The sequence below is a fragment of the Camponotus floridanus genome, unplaced genomic scaffold, assembly GCF_003227725.1.
Source record: "Camponotus floridanus strain SB8 unplaced genomic scaffold, Cflo_v7.5 scaffold24, whole genome shotgun sequence".
In the NCBI taxonomy this organism is placed as follows: domain Eukaryota; kingdom Metazoa; phylum Arthropoda; class Insecta; order Hymenoptera; family Formicidae; genus Camponotus; species Camponotus floridanus.
In genome coordinates, this window is record NW_020229370.1 from 1,182,851 (window position 1) to 1,201,667 (window position 18,817).

The 18,817-nt window shown below is 37.2% G+C and overlaps 3 protein-coding genes across 11 annotated transcripts in view; 1 reads left to right on the top strand and 2 right to left on the bottom strand.

Moving 5' to 3' along the window:
- Positions 1–963: 963 nt before the first annotated feature.
- LOC105249225 lies at positions 964–7,840 on the bottom strand. 5 transcript variants are annotated; one of them, XM_020026910.2, is made up of 15 exons: positions 7,716–7,840; positions 6,772–6,958; positions 6,337–6,541; positions 6,078–6,274; positions 5,772–6,000; positions 5,529–5,682; positions 5,217–5,448; positions 4,330–5,068; positions 3,436–4,202; positions 3,150–3,340; positions 2,596–3,021; positions 2,310–2,485; positions 1,980–2,227; positions 1,328–1,591; positions 964–1,191 (listed from the first exon to the last, which is right to left on the bottom strand). In XM_020026910.2, exons 2-15 carry the CDS (start codon positions 6,909–6,911, stop codon positions 1,017–1,019), a joined length of 4,143 nt encoding a protein of 1,380 aa, XP_019882469.1. In that variant the 5' UTR covers positions 6,912–6,958; positions 7,716–7,840; the 3' UTR covers positions 964–1,016. The 5 variants fall into 5 exon arrangements, with proteins under 5 accessions (XP_019882469.1, XP_011252839.1, XP_019882468.1 ...); XM_011254537.3 differs by lacking the exon at positions 7,716–7,840 and adding an exon at positions 7,458–7,630; XM_020026909.2 differs by lacking the exon at positions 7,716–7,840 and adding an exon at positions 7,454–7,578.
- On the top strand, positions 7,761–12,544 carry LOC105249222 (peroxisome assembly factor 2). The gene is made up of 7 exons (XM_011254528.2): positions 7,761–7,922; positions 9,219–9,741; positions 9,917–10,357; positions 10,455–10,681; positions 10,754–11,150; positions 11,460–11,759; positions 11,861–12,544. The coding sequence occupies exons 2-7, from the start codon at positions 9,306–9,308 to the stop codon at positions 12,472–12,474; spliced, it is 2,415 nt and encodes an 804-aa protein (XP_011252830.1). The 5' UTR covers positions 7,761–7,922; positions 9,219–9,305; the 3' UTR covers positions 12,475–12,544.
- Positions 12,545–12,650: 106 nt separating this feature from the next.
- The window catches only part of LOC105249224 (E3 ubiquitin-protein ligase CBL), a 31,515-nt gene continuing 25,348 nt past the window's right edge, over positions 12,651–18,817 (bottom strand). For 2 of the 5 annotated variants that reach the window (XM_011254534.3, XM_011254533.3), the window contains exons 6-8: positions 16,425–16,701; positions 15,281–15,943; positions 12,651–15,197 (exon numbers count right to left, since the gene is read on the bottom strand). In XM_011254534.3, the coding sequence (XP_011252836.1) occupies positions 15,285–15,943; positions 16,425–16,701 (936 nt within the window). In that variant the 3' untranslated portion in view covers positions 12,651–15,197; positions 15,281–15,284. Of the gene's footprint in view, positions 15,198–15,280; positions 15,944–16,424; positions 16,702–17,682; positions 17,719–18,817 lie in introns of those variants that run through there. The other 3 variants (XM_011254535.3, XM_025408931.1, XM_025408932.1) reach the window with 2 other exon arrangements.

Here is an 18,817-nt window from a genome sequence, read left to right on the forward strand (position 1 = left end):
TACGATTTTTAGACAACCCAAAGTCCTTGCGTATCTTTATAAAATCTACAATTGGAACACACAAATTGGAAATTTCCATTGATCGTGTCGTATTTACGCGCGTACATATTTATATATATAAATATAATCTAACTTATAAAAAGTATAATACATAAAAGGCCTGTTTAGTGGACATTCGAAAACAAGCCTGCACATATTCAGATCAAAATATTGGCATTGCTTTAGATAATACATAATACATAGTAATTATCATTGCTTTACATTAAAACTGAACGAGGTGGAAGAAGGTGGAGGGGAAGGCGGAAGAATTGTCTAGGATAATCAGTTAACATTCTTTATGCAATATATTTCCGTACATTCTGGAAAGAATATTTGAAAACGAAACGAACTCCACCTCAATATTAATTGCAACAGAATTTGAAAGTTCAAAGTCTGTTGTAAATATACAAGAATTACATATACATTTTAATTATCTATACAAGGTACTCACATTCGGATATATTTTAGGTACGCATGTGCTTTTGCATGCCATCTTGCAAATTGAACGATCTGAATACATCACATCATACCCATCTTGTACTATTCATTTTTACAGACTCGATTTTTTTTGTAAAATTTTGTGTTGAATTGTATTATATAAATATTATGTAGCGAACTCATATAATGTTGCAGGAGATAACAAGATACATTCCAAAAAATCCCTCTCTATTATATAAATCTTCACATACCTCGTAAGTTTCCGAAACATTTGTGAAGGGTCAAACTTTCCTTGTAACAGTGGTCCTTAATAACATTGATTATGTGCAAGCAACACGAGTATCGATAAAGCCTCCACGAAGCAGGCCATAAGGTGCATTTCGTGTATGTTATAACTGTGTAGATACATATATATTTTTATCACTGTAGTATTAACTTTTTATAATAAATAGCACAATAACATTAATGTCTCTTATTACACGTTGGTTCTTTACTAAATATATGCACACATTGGTACATATCGTCAAATATAGTAAGCGTTATCGTTTGTTAAGAATGTTGACAAAAGTCCGAAATTTCGCTTGCGCCTCCGACATTTGTGCTAACGTTTCCTCCATCATGTTTCTCAATTTTGCCAAATCAGGCATTTTCTCGCAAGATTCGATATTTAATAACTCTGTGAAAAATTGTTCCCAAGCAGCCTTTTTAGCATACCTGTAATAAGAAAAAAAGGAAACAGTTTTTGAAACCAATATTTAATCTTTTGAGAATAACAAGTGTGATTCTTCTAATTACACACAATATCATTACACTTGTATATACAATATGTTTATACTTGTTATTTATATACCTTGGTAATTTCGAGGCAATAAACCAACGACCGCCTACGTTAGATACTTTCATGTAATTGCCAAATAGCAAACAATGACTGGTCGCCGCTAGACAGTATAAATCAGTCTGATATGTCCACGGTCTTCCAGTTTGCATTTCGATACAAGTGAAATCTTCCGTTTTTATAACTTGTGTGAACGTTGTATTTTCTGGCAATAGTTTCATATCTATACTGCATCCAAAATCTATCAATTGTATTGTTGGCCTTACATCTTGTGTAGGTCTGTCAATGATCATAAAAATATTAAAAACAGCTTAAATGTACTTGAAGAATAAATCTTGCAATTATTAGCTATTTATGTATGTATATTCTCTATTTGAAATAATCTCTCTATTCTTTCTAATGATTTATTTTTTGTATTATTAAATGATGAAATTCTCTTCTCTTTAACAAAAATATTATATCATATGATAGATTTTTGAGAGACTGGATTGTTTTAGTATATTCTTAAAAATTTCATATATCTTGTGTCAACTTAATATTGAAAATTACACTTACACATTATATACATATTAGATAATAGTGACTGTATATTATTTCCAACATATAAAAATGAAACTGTATATTATTTCCAACATGTAAAAATGAGTAATAATAAAATAATACTAACAATCGCATTAATAAAAAGTTATCTGGCTTTATGTCTCCATGTATTATTTGGCAATTATGTAAGTACTCCACAATTTGAAGCATTTCGATTGTAAAGAAAATAGCTACAGTTTCCATCAGAGGTTTGCCAGTAGCGATTTTTATCTGATTCGTTACTGCTAATAGTGTTCCGAATTTGGAATATTCTGAAACTAGCACACTTCCATTGTTGGCCACATATGCCATTGTTACATCCATAAAACCGCGTAACTGAAAGAATTATTAGCATGTATAAAGGAAAAAAAATTATAAGATATAGGTGCATTGATAATAAGAGATATTCATATATTACCATATGTGGATTTGTAAGACGTGTTTTTATCTCTCGTACGATATAATACTCCCAGACCCAAGCGGGTCTTTGCGTTTTAAGGGCAACAGTTTCGCCTGTTTGTATATTGACTGCTTTAAAAACTGTTCCATACATTCCTTTCCCAAGGCACTTTTCCAAATCATACGCTTCTGTGCCTGTATAATCGTGAAAAATGCAAGTATGAGAAGAGAAAAGTTGTTTGTAAATATATATTTCAATAATATATAAAAATTTCTTAATTGTGAAGTGAAAGTTAAATACCAACCGAGCGTAATCATGGTCGAAGGCACGAGCTTATTTAGATTGGTATCTATTCTTGTATATCCATCTGCATGTTGGGGTTGTGGAAATTTAATTTTCTTCAATAGGCCAGCTATCAAATTTTTGTCAAATGGATTTATGTCTTTTGAAGGAAGCTCGAAAGACAGTTCTTCTTCCATTTGTTCCATAGGTTCGTGTTCTTCACAATCCATAGTATCAACCTTTTCTGAATTTTCCTCTTCATTATTAAATTGTAAATTTATAGACTTCCTTAAATCGCAATTATTCTGTATCTCAGAGGTTATTTGATCGACATTTCGTTGTACTGTGCGCGGACTTTGAGCGTGCACAGCTTGAATTTGAGCACGCAATTTTTGTTCATAAGGTTGATTCGCAGACAGCACAGCTTCGTTTGATTCTTCCTCTACAACTTTATATAATAATAAAAAATTTATTCAATCATAAATAAAAAAGTGGACTTTTCAAAATGTATATTTTATGTTAAATATGATAAGAAATAAAAGATGCTTATTATAATAACAAAGATATTATATATACTTGTAGGATATGTACTTGTATCCACAGATTGTTCCTCAATAGGAGCCATATCCTCCCTTGTTAATCCAAAAGTCAATCCAGTAGTTTTAGTATAATTGTTACTACTCGAACTGCTTGAAACATATTCCCGTGTGGATTCCAATATTACACTCAATTTATCATCACCCTCGACATTAGGTGCTTCTGCAATTCTATTCAACATAAATAAATATCAAACTATAAGCATATTTCAATATATATCTAAAAAATATATCTTTAAAATGTCAAAAGCAGATTTGATACATACGGCGGGATAGTATTCTGACTTGAAAATTGCAAATCATCTTTCATTCTATAAGATGGCTTGAAATGATTAGTCACTGGTGTAGAACTTGTCAATTGCGTGTTAAAGGCTTCCGTATAACATGTTTCGTTTATGGTCGAAAGCGGAGCTATACCTAGACTTTCGTCAATATACAGATTATTCTCGTCTAATTTGGGTATCATATTTTCTTCGAGCGGACCGTTATAATCCACAACGATAGCATTTTCTTTATCCTCCGCGCTCTCAAGATATTTGATGTCTTTACGATTCATCCCGGGCGATTTGATGTATGGTAATTCAGGTGGCATTCTGTACGGTTTGTTCGTTTCAATGTCCGAATCGTTATATGGCGAGAAATGTAGTTGTTTCTGTGGCTCTATATTCTGTTGCAGCATAGTCGGAGTTTCCATCGGAGTTGACGTCGGATATTGTTGATATCCGATGTCGGTAGGTAATATGTTGCCATAAACGGGATGCTGAATATGTTGCATATGTTGAGGCATATGTTGCGGCTGCTGAGAATGCAAGATATGTTGATTATGTGGAGACTGATGATGATGAATGTGTGGTTGATGATGTGACATTTGACCATGAGGCGCTTGCAAATGCTGCGGATGAGAGAGAGGCTGATGATGCACAGTGTGCATTTGCTGATGCGATGGAATCATTTGGTGCGGTTGTTGGTGATGTTGAGGGTGATGCTGCCGAGGATGATGCTGCGACTGTTGTACTTGATGATCATGATGTTGCTGCAAAATAAAATTTTATTGCTTTATAGAGATTCAAATCTACAAATATTTTGTTACTTTAATCTTATATTATTCGATATATATATAGTAGAAGAGTAAAGCATTATTTTACGAATGTTTTCTATACCTGCATTTGATAATAACTGTTTTGCAGACTATGATTTGCATATCCAGCATGTTGTTCTTGACCAGAGTAACTATGATGCTGTGTATGATAACCCTGATGATTCTCTTGATCGTTATAAATTTGTACATTGTAACCTTGATGATGAGGCTTATTACTAGACATCGCGTGTTGCGTCATAGAGCCATCCATGTGTATATCAAATGGCAGCTTATTTCTTGAATCTACTATTCTAGATGCCACGGGATGACGAAAGCGCAAAGCTGTGTCCGGAGATTGCCACAAACCCTGCACAACTGAAATAGCTTCCTTCGTGTTTACGGTAAGACTCTGGCCAAGCAGGTGTTCCTCAGCATCGGCAGCCAATGATGAAGTATGATGTTGATGCATAAATTGATTCGACGATTGTAATTTCCGCTGCGTATTTAATTCCGCTTCTATTCGTTGCACCTCAAGTCTTTCAGCTTCTAATCTTTCCAATTCTCTTCGTTCCGCTTCCTGTCGTTGCGTCTCTAAAACTTGATTCTCCACTTCGTACTGCCTCTGTAATTCCTGTTGTTCAGTCTGGAGTCTTTGCCTGTTAATCTCAGCCTCTCTTCTTTGCTGATTAAGTTTTTGCTCCTCTATTTCTTGTAAATGATATATATTCTCATAATTGTTCAACTGAGATTGAGATTCACTACCAATTTCACGGGAACAAATCATCGATAGTTCATGTTTACTTTCCAAAAGTTGTGCTCTTCTGCATAAAAAATTATATTTTATAATTATCATGTGCATATGCAATTAGCGAGATACTAATGATAAGATAATGTGTAATAATAAAAATAAGATATATTTTTTTAAGATAAACACATACATCTAGTGATTCTTTTTCTTTACAGCAATACCTTTCGAAATAAAGTTGTGCCCTAATTTCTTCCATACTAAGATCGACATTATCAGCATAGACTAGTTCTTTGGGATAACATGGTTTCTGTACAATATTTGGATCTATTGCATCTGCTACATATACCGGCACTCTTAAACTGTCATGACATTTACTGCCATCACAAAAAGCTATATGATTTGGAAATAATTTAATTTTTTCCATATCAATATCATCGCTTTCATCTTCATGAACTAGAAACATAAACAACTATCAATAAATTTTCTGTAATAATTTACTACTGGAGTTTCATCTATTTTATTCTCATCCTTACTCTTGAAACCTATTTTTACAGTAGGTCCTATTAATGGACCTCTCTTGCTTGCGCTATTCCATGGTCCAGGTTTGATGGTATTTTCTTTATGTACCGAATCCTCTATGGGCACATGATCCAGTATAGAGCCCTTTATCTCTCCAGGTGTGTCATCCTATTACATAATATTTTATTGCACAATTCATTTTCAAAACATATCCAAGTTACATTGCACTATAAGTATTATCGATAGACATGTCTCACTTGATATATTTGTATTTTAGAATTGGACTTTGCATTAGATGTTGAGATTTGGGGGACTACGCCAGGATAATAATCGCGTACGCGATGACCCGTTCGTATGCTGCCAACTCTTTTACCAGCTCTTATCGCTTTTAAAGAACTAAAAGCCTGACGTTGCTCGAATAACGAAATGTCATTTCTTTCCTCGATACGACCGAGTGTTTTACGCGCCACAGCAATTTGGAAATTTCTATGGAAAGAGTGTAAAATTTGATTATTCTTTATATTTATAGGATAATTTGTTTTGTAAAAAGGGACAATGCATACTGATGAGCATGACTCAATTCATCGTAAGGCTCTGCACGAACAGTCAGTCCCATTATGTAAACTTCATCCGCTCGTTTGTCATCCTCAATCTGCTCCAATTCAAAAGCCCAGGCTCTGTACATATCCGCCACTCTAGTCCCGATACCGTTGTTGTGCAGCAACTGGTATAATTCTAATGGATTTTTTTGCATACTTATCTAAAAGCAAAGCTAGCATTAATATACAATTATATCGATACATAAGGTTTTAAATTACTTACATAATTAATCCACAAACGTATATATCTACGATCTTGATGATACTTGGTCTCCTTCTCAAATAACGATAGACACTGCTGCAAGAGTCTTCCAACGTGGGATTCGTGGCCACTTTTCGGATAGCTCTGTTCTACCCAGAGAATATACTCATACCAATTCTCCAGAGGATCATCCCCTTCGTAATTCTTGATCGCATCCTCGTACATTCTAAATAAAAATATAAATCGCTCTCATATTTTTTGTTCTGTCGTATCGTATGAATTTTTATGAGAAAATTATAGGAAATTATAGGAAAATTATAGAATTATATTAGGAAATTATAATTATAATTAATTATAATTATAGAATTATATTAGGAAATTATAGAAAAATTATAGGAAAATTATAGAAGGAGAAAATTGTAAGTACAATTGTCATTCGAAATTGAGGACACTTACTGCTTCTCCTGCAGTAACAACTGCTGCGCATCCGCGTCCTCCTGCGCTCTCAACGCGGTTCCCAATTGCGTGGCATTCCTTCCGTACCTTAACGGCTGGATATTTTCCTTGCAGAGAGCTATCACCGTCGCGGGATCCATCACTGCCCCGATCACCGTCGTTTATCGCTCAGAGACTTCCTTATACACTGACAAAACAACAAAAAGTTCCACAATTAACGCAAACAGTAGCAGAGAATACTCAGCGGCATCCCAATTGATCATACGATTGTACACGTATAAAAATGTAAACATCCTTTACTCTACGACTGTCAATTAGAGCACCGCGACGTACATGACACGAGCGAGAGCGAGAGAACGTGGTGAGAAGCGTACGCGCGTATTCCCCGTTGGGATTATCGGGTCGCATTCGCGACATCAATTTCCGAAATCGCGAGATAGGTCAAAGTGGCCCGACGCACTCGGCCGAGAAACAACAGGCTCGCGCGCGTCAACACCCTCGCTCACCGCACCTTCGCATAATATCCCCCGCGTAGGCGGACCTTTAAATTCGAAACGGTCCGTTCTCCGAAAAAACCGCAATAAGGACGCTATCGGGGCGCACGGATTAGGTTAGGGTTAGTCTCGCGCATTAACGGCCGCCACCAACGGTTTTAACCGCCTCCTCTCCCCTGCATACGTACGTACTTCGCTACGGTAGGTACCCGTGTTACACACTCGGAATATCGCGTCGCGTCGCGTCGCCCCGCGTCGCGTCACCGTCGCCGTCACCGTCACCGGCAAGTGGCGGAATCTCGATCGAGCCCCTCGATCGATTACGCGGACTGTCGGACGAGCGTGAAATCGGTCGCCAGTTGGCCGCCAACTAGCCACCAACTAGCCGCGAACGAGCGACTGTGAGGGCCTCGGCGATACTTGTCCGCGAGACTTCCGGGCGAAATTTACCGACAAGCACAGCTGTTGCGCCCGAAGGGGCCCCCGCTCGCGCGATCTCCCTCGAGGACGGGTCTCCCACACGGGTCGCCGCTACTGTTCCTATAGTAACCTCGGCCGAAGATTGGAGCCGAAATTGGGTGCATTGTTCAGTGACGCTCAACCGGAAGGCGGACGAGAGCGATGGCGCATTTTCGCTGTTGCTTTGAACTCGTCGCGGTAAATGTCAAAAGTCTCGTCGCCGAAACGTCAAACGTCTCTATTCGTTTCGCTATAAAAGCGAAGGTCGAAGCATCGTGAAGATCGAAAGATCGACTCGAGAATAATTATAAAACTCTAGGTTTTCTCGAGTTCTACTTTCGGATCTCTCTTTCTCTCTCTTTCTCTTATCGCGATTGTCAGTACCTCTAGCACGATGATTCGAAAGATCGCGCAGCGAATGGCGGATTATGTAGGTGCTTTTCGAAAAGGAATCGTCCCGAATTATTTCATTTGAATTATTTTAATAAAGTTAAGTAAAGAGAAGAGAAAGAGGACAGATCTTTAAATCACACAACATATATTTAAGAGCGAAATAGTATTTAAAATTCCGCGTCAATAATCACGTAAATTGCGAAAATATGAATAAGGAGGAATTGCAAATTTACTGCGAAACAAAGATTAATAAAGGAGGCTTTAAAATTGAATTTGCATCTTTTATCGATAAAAAATGAAAGGATAATTTCTGGGCGATCAAAAGTTATTGTTCGCGCGAGAAGATGAATCAAATGTAAATTACAAATTTGATATAGGTTGGATCTCAAAATCTAGAAAATTATACTAGAATCGAATTTGTTTCAATTGCTCTTTCTTTGACAAAAAATTAGCCGACTTTTACTCAATGCAAATTCAAAGTGATTTTGAAAAAAATTAAGGAAAAGGGAAAAATTTTTACCAAAAAATGTTAACAACCTAGATAGAACATGAAACTCATAATGATATCATTATGATGTCATCATGATTTTATTTATCATTTAAAAGTTACCTAAACAAAAATGATTAAAAAATGAGTTAAAGATGACAAAAACAATCATAAATTTTTAAGTTCAATAATCGCATTATATAATTTTAAAAAGATTATGTTGCTTAAATCCTTCTCTAAGAAAGACATGTATAACTAAAATATACATGAATAATTAAATAAACAAGTAATTGCGTAATATATATATATAAAATGATATTAATAAGTCATCAAACCATTGCTAAAAATATATCAAATGAGATTATTATGATTTTTCTAAAAATTTTTAGGTGACTTTTAGGTGACGTCATAATGATGTCATGAGTTTCATGTTCTACCTGGGAATGTTTAATTTCGAAAATATGAAAAAAATGTATATAAAATACTGTTTCGCTCTTTAATCTTTGATATCAAACAAAAACCTCGATATTAAGTAAAAATAATTATATATAATTTAAGAAAATAATATTTATGCAAGTTGCTATAATTTTCAATTTCTTTTTTTTCAATCTCAGGTTTAACATATTTTATCAACATGATGAAAAGTGACTGATGCGATATAAAGGATTCTTTATAAATTGTGTATAACATACGTTCGAAAAATGCTCTCTACACTCCTGCTTCACAAAAAGATTATAAGAGGAATAACCAGCACCTTGATGCGACAAGATCCGCGTTACGTGCTGAGCTACGCTTTTCTGGAATATCTCTATCGTAGATTGCAAAGGATGTTTGAACAAAATCTTTGCTGGATTACGCTACCGGATATAGTTTTTAAACATAAGCTGGATGATCTGGAAGATACACAAAATAAATACATCGATTTTGATTCCTGTGCGTTAGCGAATATACGATTTTCAAAGGAATCGTCGAGTTCCTGGTTTCACGTATGCTCGATGACTTCAATGGCAAGATATAAATTAATGATTATATCCGCACCTGATGTTTGTGAAAACACTATCCTAATCTCTGAAACGATGCGGCATAATTTGCAAAACGCCCTTCATTGCGAACAATTGGATGAATCATGTTTTATATGTAAATATTTATAGTTTTTATCAGACGTATTTTTAATCTACATATCCTAAAATATAAAACTGTATAATTTTCTTTCATTTTTAAGTTGTAACCGATTATCGAATATTATTAAATAATAAAAAATAATTAATAATAAATTATTTAACAATAAAAAATAATTAAAAATTTGTTTTAGTGCCATTGGAAGATGATGTAGTCGAATTTGCGAGCGAGGCGAGAATATCCTTAATCGCCAATCCGTACGATTGCGCTACCGAAATGATGGATGTCATGCTGGAGAATTATTTTTTACATCCTCGATATTTACATGTAAATGATGTATTTAAAATCGATGCGAAAGAATACGCTCAAGATCAATTTTACTTATCCGGATCACCGGCGATTTGCACCATGTATTTTACGGTTAAATCCTTAAAAGTAGATCATCATGGACGTAGCGATAACGTCAACGGCTGTTACGTCGTGCGTGGAGAATCGACGCTCATCCAGCAGGCACGAGTCCACGATTATATCCCGCGGAGGCACGTTTTTACATTTCCCGAAAGCAAATATCCATCAGCTTTGACGGAACCTTTGGAACATTTAGTATCCTGCGTCAGACCGTTCCTGAAGAAGAGTAAGGAATAGCGCACATTTAAAAAATCGATAATGTTTGAAAATATACCATAATCGTTCTGTAAATGTATCTTTCACATTCTCTTATATCGTTTCAGATGTACAGTTGCATGTAAGGCCAGTGTTTCTCGTGAAAGGACCGCGAGGCTGTGGCAAACGCGAATTGGTTCGAATCGCGTCCGCGAGAATGGGATTGAACTTTCTTTGCGTTGACTTTGCGGAGGTGCAAACTCTAACGGCGGCGCAAACTGAGGCTAAACTTCGCATAACGTTACATAATGCACAGCAATGCGTACCATGCATATTATATCTGAATAATATTCAAGTGCGTAAGAGGCGAGAGTCGCGTCAAATTATTTCGCGTTTTCCATGATCGTAATTTAATTGTCTTTCATAGATATTCGGCAAGACTGCCGAGGGTCAAAAGGACGAGAGGATTATATCTGCTTTTTCGACGGAGATTACCACGTTATACGCTAGTAGACAAAGATTTCCTCTGATCATCATCGCCGCTTCGGAGACTGATTTACCCGCGGAACTGCAACGAATATTTATCGAGACGATTCACGTCAAGCATTTGAATCAGAATAAACGGACGGAACTGATGTCTTGGTTGCTATCTGAAAAGAATTTAACGACTACCGCAGATCTATCAAAAGTCTCTGGTTTTTGTTCGGATTTCAGATTTGCAGATTTGATGGCGTTGACATTGCATGCGGCTAAATATCGATACAAATCATGGATATCGTCCGAGTCTAAAATCTTGACGCAAACAGATTTCGACCGAGCTTACGGTATAATTGCTTTATAATTAATTTATAATTAATTTAGCAATATCAAAAAACGTTTTAAGTACAAATGTTAAGATGCATCACAAAGACGTGAAAGATGTTTTTTTAATAAATTTTAAATTTATAAAATTTTCTTAAATTATACAATGTTTGAGTTATCTTCTAAATCGAGTGTTAAATTCGATTAAATATATTTTTCATTGCATAATAATTAATTCATTTGCAACATGTAATCACGTATCTTGTTAAAATGGAGTATAAAATCTTAGATTTTTTTTATGTATAATATAAATAATATAAATGTATTTTCAGAATATATGCAATCCATATATTCAGATAGTAAAGGCGCTCCACGTGTGCCGGAAGTTCACTGGGATGACATAGGCGGTTTGGCGGAATTGAAGCACGAAATTATTCGTAGAATCCAATTGCCATTGTTGAACGCCTTCGGATTTGGACAATCCGGATTACTATTATACGGTCCGCCCGGCACCGGGAAGACTCTTCTCGCTAAAGCGGTAGCGACAGAATATCAATTACACTTTTTATCCATCAAAGGTCCGGAAGTGTTGAACATGTATGTCGGTCAGAGCGAGAAGAACGTAAGGCAAAGTACGTCATCTAGAAGAAGAAGGCGATTTTTAGAGTAAACGTATAACAAAAAATTATTTGTTCTTTAAAAACAAAGTAAAACTATTTTTATTTTCTCGCAGTTTTTGAACGTGCGCGTTCCGCGGCCCCTTGTATCATCTTTTTCGACGAGCTGGACTCATTGGCACCTAATCGCGGTAGAAGCGGCGACAGCGGCGGCGTAATGGACCGCGTGGTCTCTCAATTACTCGCCGAGATGGATGGCCTCGACGAGTCTGGTGGCATATTCATCATAGGGGCCACAAACAGACCTGATCTCATAGATCCCGCTCTGCTCCGACCCGGAAGATTCGATAAGATGCTCTATGTCGGCATTCATTCCGACAGCGCGTCCAAACTTAGTGTTTTACAGGCGCAAACGCGAAAATTCGAATTACGGGAGAACGGACGAGAGCTGGAACGAGTCGTGGATCAATTGCCCGATAACGTCACCGGTGCAGACCTGTATTCCGTTTCTTCCAATGCATGGCTCAACGCTGTGCGCGAAGTTGTCGCAAGATATCAGGAAAGAAAAAAATTCAACAAAGACTTCTCTATCGAAGAAGATATGATTAAAGATAGTATTATCGTAGAACTGCGACATTTTTCGGACGCTATTCGCGACTTGGTACCTTCTGTTAGTGACGAAGAGATAGAGAGATACAACAAAATGCGTACAGAGTTATCAACATCATAATTTAAAGAAATTGTGCCTTAAGGTATGGTAAAATATATTTCTATTAAGGATCTTAAATATAGCTATCTGTTCAGTTATGAAAAATAATATCATCATAATGCTGATCATCCGTGATAGATTTTTTGTTGCTTTGATCCCTTATCTTGTGCCAAAGAATTTATAATTTTAGTTAAATATAATCAATATATCATGCATGTATATTTCTCAAATGGTTTATCCTTAATGGATAGAGATACAATAAGTGTAATAAAATAACGTGCGCGATATTATAAACGACATGTTATTTTATTTCGAGAAGTATGTAAAATAATTTGTACAGCGAATAATTAAAATGAAGGAGGTGTCAATCTCTATATTCTTCGTGTATCATCTTCGATTATCGCATCATCGATTTATATTATTCTGCGCGTATTGCACCTAATTATACATCGTCCTTCTTTACGTTCTCGGAGCAAAGAGGTGCCTTGAACGCTCTTGATCGTTATACAATACACAGCGACAGAATATACAATGTAGAAAAATAGGACAGCTAAATTCGCGGATCCGTCGAGTTCGGAGATAAAGGGTGCTGAAATATTCTCTCAAGAGTGGCGATTGACGTATTAGGTGCATATAGGACAGCGAATAAAATCGGGATATCTCGGTATCTCTATATCTATTTCGGATTCTCTCGAAACATGATCTTTGCTCGAATTTGCATAGGATAAACTGTGATCGTTTTTCGCTTTAACAGCGCGCCGTTCCGTCAACGCGTATCTTTTTTTCTCTTTCGTGGAAAGAAAGAAATTCAACGGGAGCAAGAAATCTAAATATCATATCTAAATATATTAATTATGTTACACGATGATTCATCCCATTTGTGCATGTTATATATTTAAAACGCATGAAAGCGAATTAAACACACATTGTTCGGGCGATCACAGATCGTGTATACCTTTGGTAATCGCGAGGTAGTAATCAACTTCCAGATCTGCCTGTCCTTTCGTAGGGCAAAACGGTTCGGTGCATTATGATTGAGCATCTATTGCAAAAAACATAAATTAGTGTAAAGCGAATTGATACGCTTCGGTGGTATGTATGTATATGTCCCATACGTGTATGCTATTCTCGACTCGGCATGACGAACATGACGAACAATGAATTTTTATTATTTTTTTTTTTTTATTCATCAAGTGCGCCTCTCTTTCTCTCATTGTTAGTTGGATGGTTATTATCAATTGTCGTTATTTTGCACGACGTACTATCTTTATCTTCGATTATATTCTATCGTTACAATCATGTACACACGCTCATCCAAACACTGATCCGCACACATTGCACCGAAAGTTATCGTAAACCTGTAGACTTTTGATATTTGCGCCGCTTTTCGTATGTGAAACGTGCGACGATTTCATCTTTTCCTCTACGTCAATACTTATGTGCGATGTAAAGCCGTGTGTACTTACGTGCAAACATAAGTATCACATTCGGTAAAAAATAGGCTGATTTCTATTATAAGTCGTCACGTGCCAGCCGAAAAAAGAAAAACGCCGCGAGGACTCAGATCTAGAAGGTGCAAAATCTTAGGGAGGTGCGCGCCCTAGGCTATCGTGTCTCGGAGATAGTCTTTCTGAGAAATTAGGATCAGAAATCATCGGAGTGTGTAAATCAACAATTTTATACATCTAAATCGTTATTTTGCTACTCACTTTTATACTCTCCGAGGTATCTCTTCTTGCGTGTTGTCTTTAACTACGCAATGCTAATGTGTAAGACATTACATAATGTACATTAAATAGCAATATACATACATATATATGATAACTATTCTAGAGTTGGATGAGAACGATATATATGCATAGAATAGGGATTATAAAATTAGATGCCAGGCATTTTTCTAAATGTACTTTCGGTCAGTACTATCATCATACATGTATATACTCGTGAGCAAGGAGTGTCTAGCGAATCGATAACTCCATGTAAAATATATGCATCTTAAATGGTTAAGTGAAACGGATCATATTGCCTTCGTAAGTGGTGTAATTTCTAAACACGTCGGAACGACGCGATATCAGACCGCGTGTTCGTTGTTTTTCTTCTCGTGAGATACGCTATATAATACAAAATGTGGAAAACGAACGACCGAGAGCACCTTTTCGAGGAGCGCTTTCCGACGTGCGTTACGTTAAGCGAGTTCTCTTTGCGAATTAATGTACAATTAATCCTTATCCTTAAGTATATCAAGGAACGCAATATAGTAATGACTACGAGTCAGTGAGAGGTACCAGATTAGGAAAATATGTAAGGATATACTACTGCTACTGCTCGCTAAATATGGCTATCGTGAAGGAATACTTCGGCAGCCGCAAATCGCCTTTGGTCGGTCGTCGCCTATATTTACATCTGTCGCGCGAACGACGGTTTTTGCATCTCGAGAACATTTGGAGCTTCGTCCGCTCGTGGAAGATCCACGACGAGGATGATTCGGCGGATGTTTCTCGCAGTAATATTCTCAACGCTCATCGTGCTCCGCCCGTGTCTATGTTTCTCTCATTCGTTTTAAATCGTAAAACGATGACACATCGTCTTGTCGACGTAGCGAGAGCGCCCGATGATGTTCGTGATCGGAGATGTTTGTGATCTGCGAACGCATCAGAGATGGGACTTGTACGAGCCTGCGCGTGTTCCCTGTCAAAAGTATCGCCTGGCGGGTAAGGCCGGTCATGAGACCTCGGTGTCCGACCCTACGATTAAGATTAATGTGTTATTATTTTGTATTTTCATTTTGCATTTCAGCAAATTCGCAACATCATATATTTATCTGTACCTGGTCAGGAAGACTTTGTGGCAAACTCGTGCAATATATCGCATGCCATCTCGAGATCGTTCCTAGTGATGCCGAGCGCCCTGATCACGGCGTCCTGCGCGAAACCGAGCGCCGTCAGTCTCGTGATATGCTCGACATTGACGTTCTCGTACGCTGCCGATTCCGGGGACTTGATCATCGAGGCACAACCACCGCCACCGCCTGAATCATCCTTCGCCATCATCAGCGCCCTCAATCCGGCGGCTCTGCTCGCCGTCAGGTTCTTCACTACCTGGTGACTTGGACCGCAGATGACGAATGTGTTCTCGTAATGATGATCTTGACGAATGCCAACCGCCTCCTTCCCACCGGCCTTTGGCGGTCGTGGCGCCGATAAGGGCGGCGGTACTGGCGGCACCGGATTATTACTGGGACCTTGACTCGTCGTCGTAGTCGTCGTCGTCGAACTGGTCGCGCTGATGCGACTCGCCTTCTCCGGCAACGTCGGCGGTGGCTGCGGCTGTCGCTGTGGCGTGCCACTCACGTGATTTCCGTGAGGACGACGAGCTCCGTGGGTCCTCGTCACCGCTGTCGATGGCGGTATCGGCGGGATCGGCGGCACCAGCGACGGCGAAGAAGCGCGATGCAGCATGTCGTACCTCGCCTCCGTATTCACTGCAAATACTGTGAAAATTTTGGAACCTGGACCTCGGATCATACGCTTATCTTTGCGTATGCAAAATCATAATTATTGTAAGATATAATACACATTATTATGCAAATTATTTGTAAGATATAATACACATATATATTAATAATTATATATAAAAAATTTAGTACATCACGTACATAGTATATATTATAAAAAATATATTATGCAATAAATAAAATAGATTGATATATTATAAATATTATAAAGTTATTGCGTAATATATTTCATGTAATATAACATTAGAATCTTGAATTGTTATAAAAGTTGAAGCTATGATTTTTAATAATTTTTTAGCTCATAAATCTTAAGCTTCAATCAACACATTAAATCAACATAAGAAAAGCATTACGGATTCACTTGTACTTTTTTACAGGTAATTACATCGTTTCTCGAATAACTTCTGCAGGATACGCGCAAGTTGAAGACATTTCTAAAGAAACTGTTCTGCCGTACCTTTGTTATTTTGTTGAGTGTTGTCGGTGTAATTCAATATCACCGTGACCGCTGACGGCGGCGGCGGGGCATTTTCCTTCGGCACCGTCAGGTGACGGCCGTTCCTGAGATGATTGTTCGGCGTGGGCGACGGCGAAGGTCTTCTAGGCGGCAACGGTGGACTCGGGACGATCCTCCGCGGCGGCACCGGCGAATTCGTCGGACTGGAATCCTCCTCTTCGTCCGAATCGTCGCATATGATGAGCCCACAGTTCCCGTTGCACAGCTCCATTATGTCCTAAAACATCGATGAGGCGAAAAGAATGGGTTAAGTGCTAAGTTCCGTCATGCAACGAGAAAATACTTACATTTTGTACAAAGACCGAATCGACGACCTTAATTATATACTTCTAAATTTCGTAAACGAAACGATTTAAATTCGCGCTCGATAAGAATAAATAACAATGAGAGAGTTTCGATAATTATCTTGTAAATTTTTTTTTTTTTTTTACGCAAAACAATTAGTATTGTCAAGTTAATGAAATTTAGATCTTTCCACCATCGATACAAAATAATAAATCAGAAAATTATATAGTTCACCCTGTCATAAGACGGAATAAAATTGCGCATGAATTGATTCCGGAGAAGAAACAGACTTTAATATTCATGAATATAATCAATCACGAGAGTCTCGCGTTTATAAATTATTTCCGTTTAAGCACTGAATACTTTTTTTTATCTCTATCTTCTCAAGCCATTTAGAACTTTTATAGCAATATTAAATTAAATGTAATGTATTCTAAATAATGATTCATAATACGGAAAATTATAGAAGAATAAGCGCGATTGTAAATTTTACAAAAGAATGATATTTATCTTCATTTTATTTTTCAACAAAGAAAAAACGAATATTCTCTACCAAGTGATTTTTATACAAAGATTGTATAAATTATAAAGGTATCATGAGAAAAGAAGAATCTGCTGCTTCAAAAAATTTTATATAAATTACGATTAAAGTAAAATATTTATGATTAAATATGAAACTTATTAGACCGGGAGAATTTAATCGCAACTTTCTAGAAATTGTGACCTGATAGAGAAATTTAAAAGCCGAAAAAAATAATATTCAGTGTGAGAAATAATAATCTTTTTCTTGTACAAGAAAGTTATTTTTGTCAAACTTTGCAACTAACGGACTCGTGTGATATAGAAATAATTGAAATAAACTAAATCAAAGTCATATCTCATATTTTAATGACAAGGGATCTCGCTTGGATACGGCGTGTCATCATCGTCATCCGTGATAGAAAAGTCTCTGTGAAGAGAGAAAAAAATTTCATCGCGTCGTACTTTACGAACAAGGTGGAAAATATCAAAGTACCGGTTGATTTCCCCTTATCCGTCGTGAATCGAATGCGAAATTATTAACGTTGCCACGTTGAAAGTAAATAATGAGCGTAATTACAAAGCATAAAAGCGTAAAAACGGACGAATCATAATGCATGTTGTTGCCACTTACCTGCGACTTGCGTGTGCGATGCGCGTGCTACTCCCTCTTCCCGGATAGGACATTTTTTTATTACCGATTAGTTTTTGGATCATGCAGCGGGTAGAGAGCAATGTGACCCCAGTGTGTGCGGAGAGAAGTAACGTTATGAAATAAAACTAAAACGATCATGCGAACGATTATAATAATAAGAGAAAAAATCGAGAGAGCTCCCCGAGTTGCTCCGGAGGAGCAACGCGCGAAGAGTCGAGCGAGAGGGATATCGTGCGTATGCAAAATACACACAATGTGCACAAAAGTAACTCGAACGTGTAATAATGATAATACCATTTTTATTGTAAAAAAATTATTCTCAAGTTCCCTAGTATTTTACAATGAATAATAGATACTCTCGGCGGTCGTAGACGCTAGAGTTACGTTTATACGAAAAATTGATCCGGAGCTACGCAATCAGTGAGAGCGCTTCTTCGTCAAATCGCTAATTAAATTACGAACGCGCCAGTTACGCTGAACTGAATTGAGTAACGATCCGTAAAGTAAGTGAATCCTCCGTAAACTTTACGAGGAGGATTAAATTGACACTCCATCGAATCATACTAAGAGTTTTTATCGAGATTGCATACTTGGATTTTTAGTTGCATGAATTATACAACGCGTATAAAAATGTGTCTTTAAGTCAGCGTCTTGTATTGTAAAATGTACGTATAATCGGACACGACAGCACAAGAAACCTTTTGAACTTTATCTTTTTTTTTTCGATACAAGAAAGTATACGGAATAAATAATAAATTAATATTGTAAGGAAACAATTAACGCTGCGATCGAAACGACGATCTTGTGTATTAATGGTGATGTTAACGTGACGTTACATTCGTGCCTATCGCCAGCAGGTACATAATACAATCGA